Source organism: Podarcis muralis, chromosome 2 (assembly GCF_964188315.1).
Source record: "Podarcis muralis chromosome 2, rPodMur119.hap1.1, whole genome shotgun sequence".
Lineage (NCBI taxonomy): Eukaryota > Metazoa > Chordata > Lepidosauria > Squamata > Lacertidae > Podarcis > Podarcis muralis.
This window is the reverse complement of record NC_135656.1, coordinates 84,001,654-84,014,389: the sequence shown is the minus strand read 5'-3', so window position 1 is coordinate 84,014,389 and position 12,736 is coordinate 84,001,654. Positions and strand designations below refer to the sequence as shown.

Below are 12,736 nucleotides of genomic sequence, written 5' to 3'. Positions count from 1 at the left end.
TGATAACCTGCAAGCTTTCTGAGAAAGGAAGAAGTGCTGTGTTGAGTTGTATTTAAACAATACATTGGTTCCACAATCTGAAACTGTATATTGAACGCACAGAGTTCATCTAACAATATTAAGACGCTGAAGATCTTTCTGCATCTGTTCAGATGAGTGAAAGAGACAGTGGCAGGCACACGTGGCTAATGAATAAACTGGGGGAAAATATCTTCTTAAAGGATAAATCTAAGAACAAAAAGAAATGCAGTGAAAAAAGAAACCATATTAAACTGAACTGGTTTGCCCTCATCAGGCTGAACCAACGTTGATCTTTTTGAAAAGCCTATTTTAGTCTTTATTTTTCCAGCCTTAGAAGTTTCTGAAGAAGAAGAACTGATACAACTCTAAGCTTATTAGCATCACTCCAGACTCCATACTGTTTACATTTTTCTCATGTAACATGGATAAGAGAAAATGGACTATATCCATAAACAGTGGGCATAGCCCTGACATCACTAGTCCATACTTGTGCTTGTTGTTTTCAAATTGCTGAAAATTAGAGCTTGCTTTTCATAAATCTCACAGTTGTAAAAAATATTTTAGTGGAAGGATTTATGGAAGAGTACTGAAGTATTAGGTCAGAAATATAAAGAACTGGAGTAAATGGGAATTATATTTATAGAACGGAGTAAAAAAATATTTTTCCTCATTTTCTATGTCTTAAGAGTGTCATGTGTGTTTCTTAAATGCATGTGTGTTTCTTTATGTATGGTGTTAATGCACTGATGGTTATATTTCATTAAGTGAAAATATTAAGCACATTATCTGAGACATGCTCATGCTTCTCATCATAAAATATAAGAGGAGCACTTTTTTACCGACAGAAAAGGAAGCGTAGTCCAGAGGTTGACAGCCTGCCCCCCTCCACCTTTATTTGTGCCCACAGGCAGGAGCCACAGACGCTGAGCTTTGTAATTCGCTAGCCACCCTCTCAAAAAACTTATGAAGCAAATGTGCAGGTACCTTCTGAGAATTGGAAGGGCCTGCTCCCTTTCACTCCAGTAGGTTAGACAGCCAGCTTTCTGGCTTGCTTCACCGTTTTCTTTCATGCTTTTTCTAGCACTGGAAGGCATTTTTATTTTGGGGGGAAGCAGTGGCATTGTAGGGGATCTCTATCCCCCCTTTTCTAGTCCTGCCTTTTTTCTAGCTGTGGTGCATTCTGATGGGGGAGAAGAAGCAGCGATGGGGGGTGCTTCATCTGCTTGCTCCCTAGGCACTCTTCCCATTATTTCTTACATTTTGATTTTGAGGAGGGGTGGGGAGACAAAGGGGATACCTTCCCCCTTTGCCTTGATGCTTGTTTCATTGCTTTTTCTTTCCCTTTATTTAAAAAAATATTTATATTTTATCACAGTACCATCCTCCAGGCAGCTCAGTGTGGCACCCATGATTCTTTTCCTCCCCATTATATCCTCATAGCAATCCCATGACAGAGTGACTTGGCCAAAATTGGCCAGATAATTTCATGACTGAGTGGGAATTTAATCCTGTTCTCCCAGGTCAACCAGTCAGTTGATGCTCTGTTATATAGGAATAACAGTATTCTCAATTTTGTGTCAAGCCGCACCCTCGTGTCAGCCATTTTGTGTTAAGCCAGGCCCTCTTGTGACAGCCATTTTGTGATTGGTGGCCATGACATCCTCTCAAAATTCCAAATGTGCCCCTGGACCCCAAAAGGTTGCTAACTACTGCCTAGTCTAATTTGTAGAACTGCAGCAAATTCATATAAGAGAATAAAAGGAAAGTAGAAAGAGAAGGTCAGCATTTTTATTATTTTTGTATTATAAGATTGCTACTGTGTAGCTTAGTTGTACTTCTCAAAAACAAATCAGTGCCTTATTTATGCAGATACATACTGATCTGCTAATTCCTTTCAGCTACTATAAAAGTTACCAAATTCAAAAGAATGATTCTTAGTATTATTTTCTAGTACAAAAGATAGACAAAGCTTTAAAAAGTAATCCTTAGAGGAAGCATTCATTTAGATAATTTAGAGGGTAGATTTTTCTTGTAATTACTATGTATCTCTACTAAAGAGCAGTGTTTTAATGTCTGGAAATAACTCTACTGAAGAGTGGGTTTTTGTTTTTTCTAAAGCCCCAGAAAAGTGGTATAAATGTTTTTAATTATTAAATGCTTTATTAATAAATAAACCATATGAATATGACTATTTTTCTTATCCTTTGCTCCCATAAATAGGTGACAAAGAAGGTCAAGTCCATGCAGATGTTTCATACTCCAGTTAACTATGCCATGCAGGGTGACAGGGTAGGAATCTGTGTGACTCAGTTTGATCCAAAGCTGTTGGAAAGAGGTCTGATCTGTACACCTGAATCTCTCCAGACTATTCATGCTGCTATCATCTCTTTAAAGAAAATCCCATATTTCCGAGGCACTCTTCAGACCAAGGCAAAGTTTCATATCACAGTTGGCCATGAAACTGTTATGGGAAGAGTTATGTTCTTCAGCCCAGCTCCTAATGACTTCACCAAAGAACCCCTGGAGAATGATTTTGATTTTGGAAAAGAATATCTTTATCAGGAGGAATATCTTTCCAAAGACTCAAAGTCCTCAGAAGAAAACAAAGAGAATGACTGCACTGAAGAAAGACAGCTCCCCAAACAACAGTGGGCCTTACTTGAGTTTGAGAAGCCAGTTACCTGCCCTAAACTGTGTCTTGTGATTGGCTCAAAGCTGGATACCGATATTCACGCAAACACTTGCAGGTTGGCGTTCCATGGAGTGCTCCTCCAAGGGATGGAAGACAAAAATTATGCAGAGACATGTCTCCCAAAGCTTAAAGTTTACAAGCTGAAACATAAGGAAGGACAAGTGGAACGGGTAAGCTTGTGTGATTTAATTTGAGGATCACCTGAGATTACTGGGCAGTAGAAGAGTTAATATAGTAAAAGAAAGTTAGAGGGGAACACAAGAGAAGGGGGATTTGACAGCTGAAATGCTGGTGTGCAATAGTAGGGAGAGCAGCAGAAACCTGGAGCCAATGACGTGGTAATAGGGGAAAAAACAACTGGAACTAAGATGACAGAGACATGGTTTTTGTTGAAGCCTGTGGCAATTAAAAATAGGGCTGGAGGGTATCTGTTCATGAAATTTCTCCAGAAGCCTGGTGTTTGGGGTAGCCCAGGATAGCAGAGAGAATGTTGATCTCTCTGCTGCTAACACTTGACTCCCCTTTTGCCCTAATGTACGGTTTTCATACCAAGAGGAACCATGAAGACATGCTTATATAGGGCTGGTGATGCTAAATTGTTTTCACAAATTTTCATTTATTTCTGTTTAGTTCGGGGCTTACTATCTTGGATAGGTTTTTCCCTTTCTTTTTTTAGAGAAAGCTGCAGCTTAATGTTTGGTCCCAGTTGTCGGGTGGTGGTGGGGGGGGCGCAGTGTGAACAAATGGGTGATGAAATCATTCATTGCTTTTAAGAAAAGTCCAGACTCTGGTTTAATAGAAATACTGATTCAGATGGTCCCACCCTGCTGCTGATGGATGTCTGGAGATTAGAATAACTAAATTTACAGTGTCTATTCTTGGCACTGATTGAGGAAAAGGGCATTCTCATTGTCAAGGAAGGAAGAGGGTGGCTGCCCTCCCCCTCTCAATGCTCTAGGGAGGCACTAAATAATAATGCCATGAGGAATACTTTCACCCTAAAAGCATTGTAGGGAACAGGCTGGGAATGAAGGAAAGACTGCTGTCTTTAGCTTGCCAGTTTCATGGGAGTCTATTCCTGAAACACATTTTAGTGATTTTTTGTGGTGTTCCATCTCCCCTCCCCTCAAGAAAACACACTATGGTCAATTAATATAGCTGGGGTTGATCCTGTTCTCCTTCCTTGCTCCAGAATTTGATATGAACTCCTCCTGTTTTAATGGCCAGTTCACCTTGAATAAATTCAAATCAGGCAATTATATATTGTTCTAATTATAATTAGATTAATACATTGCTCTCATTGCTCCATCAAAGTCTGCTCTGCTTTTTTGAGAAATAGTAGCTATTATGCATTTGTGAGTTGTTTTCTTTGCTCAGGTCAGCCAAATACCATGGCTTCAGTAGCTTGTTATTAGGTAGCAGTAAAGAATTAGCACTTAAGTTTTTACTACAGTACTTACAGCTGTTCTATAGCTGCCACCCTTCAGCAAAATCCCCTACTTCTCACAGACCTATAGATCAGATGCCTTCAGTTAGTCAGTCTAGGGACTGCATGCTTTGGGAGAAGTACACCCAAAGAACACACTGTTTCCACAAAGCAGACAATTGCCGCTCTTTTTAAGAATCAAATGAAAGAGACCCTGTGTCATGCTTACAAGCTACCAGTTTTCTACAATTACTGGTATAGCATAGTGGTTAAGACTGGCTCTTTTTACCTGCAGAATATGAAAGTGGATATGAAAGAGCCATGCAGTTGGCCCCACCTATGAGGTTCTTTCTTACAGACCCATGCAAATTGTGCTGTGGGTTTCACACAGGGGAAAATATATGTGTGTGTGTGCTTAAAGAGACATTGTGGCCCATGTGTCAGTAAGCTCTTTGAAAGCTCCCAGTTCAAATATTACACCAGCCTCGAGCTCTCTAGGTTTTTTTAGACAAGTCACTGTTTCTCAGCCTCTGCACCCTCTCCACATCTACACAATGGGAATACAGTAGTACCTCGGGTTAGGAACTTAATTCGTTCTGGAGGTCAGTTCTTAACCTGAAACTGTTCTTAACCTGAGGTACCACTTTAGCTAATGGGGCCTCCCACTGCCACCACACAATTTCTGTTCTCATCCTGAAGCAAAGTTCTTAACCAGAGGTACTGTTTCTGGACTAACGGAGTCTGTAACCTGAAGCTTTTGTAACCCGAGGTACCACTGTAATAATAAAGACTAGTTTATTTAATACATTTATATTTTGCTTTCCTTACAGCATGGAACTCAACTTAGTTGAGCTACTACGATTACTGAGATATTGACCTGGTTCACATGACATGATAAGCTAAGCTATGACTTAGCAAGAATGCACAGTCTCCCAGAGAGGAGCTTGCAGCCACTTTGTTCCTCCCACCCAAGCTAAACCATGGTTTGGCTTTGTGTGCCATCTGAACAGAGACTTGTGGTTAAACTCCTCTCCTCACTGACCATAAGCTTGGCTTAGCTCTAACTACCACCTAAAGTGTGTGTGTGATTGTAGAAAACATGATGTCCTTAACTTTGTGCATACGTTGAGAAGTATGAATCTAATCATCTGAGGAAATGCCATCTGATTGGCCCAATGGGGTAAAAAGTCTCCTGCACCAAGTTCAAAAAGTGAAAGGTGATCCATAGATTCGTGCTGTGACTTCTTGGTGCATCTGTTGTGTAAATGTTTTGCATAACCAAGATTAGATCCTGAAATGTTGTGGCTTTGCCTGTGGCAAGGGATACTTGTCAATGAGTAACTCTGCTACAGTAGGAAGAGAAGGTGGGTGGAGGGGAAGCCCTCTACCATGTTTGCAAAGCACAAGCTGCACTGCTTGTTGTTATTTTGGACTTGTTTAGTGAAAATAAACATATAACTCAAGGAGAAAAGCTCCTTGCTGAAACCATACACAAAAGCCCTTTGGTATGTGAAGATTTACTGGAAGATTGTTGGCCAAGAAGGCTTCATGAACAGGTATTTTAACAGGGTAGCTTGGTTACGACCAAGTTTCTGTTTTATTTTTTAACCACAGATACTTTGAAGCCTGCATCTGGATCATCATGTGTGGTAACTGCTCGTACATCTTTTGCATTGTGTGGATACAGAATAAGAAGCCGCAACCCTACTATAGTCTTGCTTATACTGTACTTACTTTCTGAAGCACATTGCTATCATACACCTCTCTGTAATCAGAGGGTTGTCTGCAACTAAGTTCTACTCAAAGTAGAACTACTGAAATTAATTGGCCCAGTACTGCTACTGGATACCCATTGAGCTTCTCTGTTTCTAATTAAAAGACAAAGTGTTAGGATTTTAACAAGGGCAACACAAAAATTCCTTGTAGGGCCTGTGTTGGCCATTGTACTTGAGGTGCAGTATTGGTGCCTTAGTTCTTCCTTAGTTTTGCCATTTAAATTCTGTTATATACGTATGATGCTGTGTGATATCAGTGTTTGGCAGTAAACGGAACTGCCTAGCAGAACCTGCTTTTACCACGATTAATGTTTTAGCTGCTTTGAAGTCTGAACATGGGTTTGCTTGGTTGTGCTTGGCTGCTGATGGCATGCTAAATGTGATAATAACACAGCAATGAGGGCACTCAGTGGATAAAAATGCACAATGCTTTCACAGGTTAAAATCCACAGTAAAATAGGAGCATAAGAGATGTATTTATTTTTTGGCTGCTGTTCTGTTTGCGATTGAGCAATTTTGTGAAGCTTAGGAATGTGGAGATAATGGTGTTCTCATTTGAAATACTATTCATGTTTAAAAGTGAAGAAGATAAAAAAAAAGGATGAACTTTAGTGGCAGAAGGTTGAAGGATATGGTAATTTACAAAATATGGATCAATATGGTTTGGTTAATTGGTCACAACATTTTCCAGTGAAGGCAGTTCTAAGGAAAGAATAAATATTTTACTTTTAAAATAACAGTAAATATACTTGCTTTGGCTGATGAGGCAGAATTTGGCAGGGCTTCCTAATAGAAATTGTCTATGTCCATTGCTTTGGATATTGTTAGATTAAACCATACAGTATAAACGTTTTGGCTTGCACAGGAGTTTGAACAGTCATTAATTTTTTTAAAAGTTGTGTTAGAGTCACTTACTGAGTATCTGTTTTTGTTAGTGATGTTGAGGCTGATAAGGGCATAATGAGAATGTAGGAGAGATGGTGAGTTGCACATGATTGTATGAGTTTAAAAGCAGGTTTATATGCTTAGATTTGTAACATAATCTAGCTCTAGCCCTATTCAAGTGTTCTCAAAATCCAGAGATGCAGCACATGGCGAGGTGAGCCATGGGGACAAGTGTTCAGGCTCTGCCCCACCACCTTTTGTGAGTTTGAGGGTGGTTATTTGAAGTGAATCACTTGCTTTTATTTTTGGAGGCCCATGTGATGTTGGGCCCTGATTTCCAGAGTTCTCCATCACGTGGGGAACTTCCTTGAGTGCAGGAGCCTCTTGCTGCAGATAATCATTCTGCAGTTTGGAGAGGGTGATGGGCACAGAGCCAGTGTTCTCATCTCCTTGTGTCATTTGTTGTGCATTTCCCTGTGTATTTGTGAATGCCCAGAATGCCTGAAAATAGTTTCTGTTGTCTTGTCAAGTTCTAGTTGGACATCTGATTGCTGATTCTCAGTGTTTAATGCTTTAGACAAAAAAAGAAAAAAAGAAAAGCTCATCCTCATGGTTTTGTATCTTATTTTCTCTGTGTAATAGCAAATATATAAATCTTATCTGCTAAAGGTTTAGAACCTGGGCTTTGCAGGATTCCAGCCTTTCTGTCTCCCCACCCAACATTCCCATAATCTTTTGTTGACTTCTTTAATGCAGTTTCCCCCCCCCCTCAAAATATGTAATTTTAAAACTTTTTTTTTGTCTCAGTGTTCTTGGCCTGAGTGCCATTTTTATTACAACGTTGTTGAACTATAAAGCAACCTGTGTTGTTGTTACTGAACTGATTTAAATGAAAAAAAAAATCCTTCCAGTAGCACCTTAAAGACCAACTAAGTTAGTTCTTGGTATGAGCTTTCGTGTGCATGCACACTTCTTCAGATACAGCTTTCGTGTGCATGCACACTTCTTCAGATACAGGTGTATCTGAAGAAGTGTGCATGCACACAAAAGCTCATACCAAGAACTAACTTAGTTGGTCTTTAAGGTGCTACTGGAAGGATTTTTGTTTTGTTTTGACTATGGCAGACCAACACGGCTACCTATCTATAACTGATTTAAATGATTTCTTTTTGGTGGCCACTTCTAGCTGATCTGGGCTGTAGTGCTACTAAAACACTGTAGGAGATACTGCCTAGTAAGATTTCATGGATTGGATAGGCTTATAGAATTAGCAGAATCAATCTAAGCTTGTTTTGTTTTCTGTTTGTTTCTACTATAGATAATGGTTATGGTTCTGCATCTTATTGGTGTTATCACATAATCCTACAACTGGAAGGAACCAAAATGTAATCAAGTCCAACTCCTTGACTTGAGGCCAGTGATAGGGATTGTAAAAAGAAAGAAAAAATAGAGAACTTTCTGGAAAATTTGCAGATTAGGGTAATTTGCAAGGGGTAATTTTACATCAGAAAATGCTCAACTTGTTTAAGGCTCTCTGTGCAGCTAGCCCCACAGCTACAAAGCTTCAGTGCTTCTGTTGTGAACTTGCTATGACACTAGTTGTTGTACTCCATTCAGACTCATACTAGTCCTGAATGTGAGCATTGTATATTCCCAGGCTTGAGACTGTCTGCCCCAAACTTTCCTTCACAGCACTGTGGACATGAAGGTTCAGGGCCAGCTGCTAGCTCCAAATTTGAACATTTTAATGCAGAGGAGGCAGGGACTTTAACATCTTTAATGATTTTGTATGTGAGAGAGAAATATGTAACGACACCTTCCTCAAATCCAATTTATTTTCCCTACATTAAACCCTTAGTTGAAGTGGCAGACCATTTTCCTTCCCTTTAACCAAATGGTTGCTCATCCTGCCTTGTGCCTGTACTTTCTCTTTGCTCTAATGCTGCTAGGACTGTACAGTGTGTATGGCTGTCCTCAATCTTACTGTTTTGAATCCCCTTCTAGGATTATTTATTCTATAATCCTGGAGATTCCTTGACTACCCAGAAACCCAACTAATAATGGGAAACCAATCAATGAGAAGAAGGTGACCCTGCACAGCATGAGGATTGTCACATTTTCATGAAACCTTCAGAGATGGATAGTTAGAGCAATTAGTGCTATACCTAGAGAGGGAGGGGGAGAATTGGAAAGCTACTAATGAGTTCCTGTCAGGCAGAAATTAACCAAAGTACAAATACCATTTTGTATATTTGGAGGGTCTGTACTTGCAACATCAAGCAATGATGCAAGGAAGTTTTGTGAAAGGACAGACAGGCTTTGTACAGGCCTCCATTACATTCATGTGCTATATTCCAGTTATGAAAGTCATCCCAACAAGTCTCAGTTGTAGCTATAAAGTTCACATTTCTCTTCCTGTATTAGGTGTTCAAGCTCATCTTATTTCCCATACTTTGCACATTAGTGAATAGACATCAAAAACCTTGAGTTTCTGTTCAACTGCTATATTAATGTGGGGTTTGCAAGGCAACACCACAGCTTCCTCAGTTTCTCCTGTAGTACCAAGTCCCCATCTTTATGTGCTTATCTTTGGGCTATTTTCTCCACCCCCACAGGATTTAGTTTTTATGTTCTCTTGATCAAGTTCACCATGCTTCTGCCAAGCTCATTTCCCCCCACCCTCATCAGGAGCAGCCCATCTCCTGCCAGTAGTCCATTAAGGAAGCTTAGACATGGTCTCAGAAACTGAGCCTCTCTCGCTAACGCCATCTACATAAGACATTCTAGGGAAGTATTTTTCTCTCTGTATGTAGTTCTCTGCATTTACACAGGAAAAATTAGATACTAAGGTCCTTCAACTTCCTGCCTTTTGCTGCCTAATCAGATGGGATACTGTCCTAGTTGTGCCTGATGGTGTCATTTGTTCCCACATGGATGAACAAGAAGGGATAAAGATCAGTAGGCATGACAAACCACTTGTCCAGCCCATCCTAGATCCAGGCACTATGGGATCAGCATTCTCCAAAAGTTAAGAGATCTGATCAGCACACAGTCACACCCTTACTTATTAGTAGGGAGTCCGCAACCTTTGTCCTTCTCTTCATGCAGGTGGCGATTGAGCTGCCTCTGTTCCCGAAGCTTTGAGACTCTTCATTCCCACTTATTGCAGCCTGCTTCACACACTCTCCATCATGATTTTTAGAGCCTCTCTCATTGAAAAGATTTTGAAAACAATACATTAGTTCCAGTGGTTCAGAATGTTCCTGCTTCTAACAGTCACTCTGGTTCATGCACTTCCCCTGTTTGCTACAGTGCTCATTTTCTTCCCTGAGACTCTTCCTGCTTTTGTCCTTGCCATAGTGCCCCCTGTATTCTTAGCTCCTCTAATGAGGCAGTGAGCAAACTTGCTCCTCCAGTCCTTTTACTTTCTCTTCCAACAGAGCATTTAGCTTACTGTTAGCACCCAAGCCTTGATGTAGAATCTTTCCTCCTACACCCTTCTAGGTACTGCTAGGATAAGGAGATTGGAAGGTTTTGCTTCCATTTTCAGTTAACCAAACTGTGGTTAATCTTAACTATTCATTATTGAAACAAGACAACTTCATACATAATAGTTTGAAGTTGGCTTGTTTCAGTAAAACATAGTTAAAACCAGGCATAGGAAAACTCGGCCCTCCAGATGTTTTTTGGGACTACAACTCCCATCATCCCTGACCACTGGTCCTGTTAGCTAGGGATGATGGGAGTTGTAGTCCCAAAACAACTAGAGGTCCGAGTTTGCCTATGCCTGGTTAAAACTAACCCAGTTTGTGTCCAATTTTAGAAATAATTCTTAATTGTGGTTAGTTGAAAATGGAAGCAAAAGCTTCCAATCTCATGGCCGTTGTGGAGGGGGCTGATGATCCCAAGGCTCATTCGTGTAAATGCTGAACCATAATTAGTTTTATATCTGAATAAGGCCTATGCATGCTTCAGTAGTTAATGAACTGAAGTTAATAAGTGAAAAATAGTTGTTGGGTTGACAGCCCTATTCCCCAACACCTTTATTAACCTTAACAGTCCTAGCTTTGTAAAGTAAATACTGCCAGATTGAATCCTCCTTAACATATACCTGACCTGTGCTCTATGGAACAGTTTGTTATTTAGATTATTTCTAGGGGATCTTTTTATTCCCAACTTTTCTCCCCCCCTCCTTCATTCCTTATTCTAGTTCTCTTTCCCCACCTATTGTTTTATGTCTCCCTATGTTCCTGGAAAACTGGTGCCTGTTAATTTCCAAATATGAGCAATAATGCATTTCAGAGACTGAATCTGACTGTAATTTGCATTATTCTAAAATTAGAATAGACTTTCTGGTGTCTCTGAGGAGGTTCTGTTTAAGTATTCTCTCCCCCACCCCCACCCTGTCGATAGAATTAAACCACGAGTTTGTGCTGGATGTCATCACGCAAAACGTAGCTACAGCATTGCAAACATAATACCGCAATGCAAATAATATTTAAATCAAAGGATTTTAAAACTGTGTACTCTGTATTAAAGTTTGTGTGTGTAAGGGAGAGGGAGAGGGACTGACTCTTCACCTATGTTAATACAGTACTATTTGTTTTTTTTCTTTCTGCAAACACAAAAGCCAAGGGGGAGGGAATATTTCATAAAAATCAATGCTATTGTGTCCTCTGGTCTAAGCCATAAAACAAGAGCAACAGAAACATTCCCTTTGAACTTGAAATCCCTTTCTAAGCTGCTGATCTAACCTAAGCAAGAGAGGGAGAATTTACTAGTCAGAAACATTTGTTCTTTTTTCCCTTTCCCTTTTCTTTTTTTTTTAACTCCTTAAGTGAGTTTGATGCTGCACCTCTGCCCATAAATTAAAAAAATATTATTGTAATGTAGGTCAGTGAACTGAAGCGCCACTGTACACCATGGAGGATTAAAGTCAGAAAGGCAACCCTCTTCCACTCCCACTAGGTCATATGACAATATAAACAAGAAATGCAAGGAGCCTTCAGCTTTTTCTTGACCTAATCCTTTGTTTATGCAGCACTTAAACTGACTTTTGGGGTCGTCTCTGTCTGGCATTAAAGCCCTTAAGCTTTTTGAAGTTTCCCTGAAGTTAATAAAATTAGTCTGCCTTCACGGCGAGGCCCCTGTCTGCTGCCTCAAAAGAAGAGTATGTATCCGTTGTTGTCTTTGCAGCTCTAGGTTTTTAAACTTCACATTTTATAACCAGAAAGAAACTGGAGGAGAGTCTGAGGAGAGACCCAAAGCCCAAAAGGCTGCTCAGCTAATGGGCAAAGTGATTGCCATAGTAGATGTTCTGAGAACTCAGAGAAGATTATGGCTCTATCCAGTGATTGGCGCTAAATTGCTGGTGCAGTAATAAAGAGTTGGATTTCAGTGGAAGCAAATAATAGGCTTTTCTAAAACATTTTGTAAGAAGGAGAGGGCAGCATAAAAATAAAGACAGTTTCAACACAACAGTTGTTCACATTCGGGGAAAAATGCTATTTTTTGAAAGTTCAAGTTCCTGTCCTGCTACATGCCAGTAAACAATTGGTGGCCATATACTGAAGCTTTCCAAACAAAGAAATAATTTTCTGTATTTCCTTAAGCAAACATAATATTGCATTAAATTGATACAGGTCAATATTAATTTTAGATTAGGTAAAGACAAAATTAAGAATGAGCAATGTTTATCATCTTACTAGCTGTACAGGTGAGCAAACTGAGTTTTGGTCCATGCTTATGCATTTATTAGGGACGCGGGTGGTGCTGTGGGTTAAACCACAGAGCCTAGGACTTGCCGATCAGAAGGTCGGCGGTTCGAATCCCCGCGACAGGGTGAGCTTCTGTTGCTCAGTCACTGCTCCTGCTAACCTAGCAGTTCGAAAGCACGTCAAAGTGCAAGTAGATAAATAGGTACTGCTCTGGCGGGAA

At 40.1% G+C, this 12,736-nt stretch overlaps 1 protein-coding gene across 5 annotated transcripts in view; it reads left to right on the top strand.

The window, feature by feature from the left end:
- EEFSEC (eukaryotic elongation factor, selenocysteine-tRNA specific) overlaps nt 1-12,736 on the top strand; it is a 164,325-nt gene that overhangs the window by 94,165 nt on the left and 57,424 nt on the right. For all 5 annotated transcript variants that reach the window (XM_028719176.2, XM_077924957.1, XM_077924959.1 and 2 more), the window contains one exon: nt 2,242-2,883. In XM_028719176.2, coding sequence (XP_028575009.2) covers nt 2,242-2,883 — 642 coding nt within the window. The remainder of the gene's footprint in view (nt 1-2,241; nt 2,884-12,736) is intronic.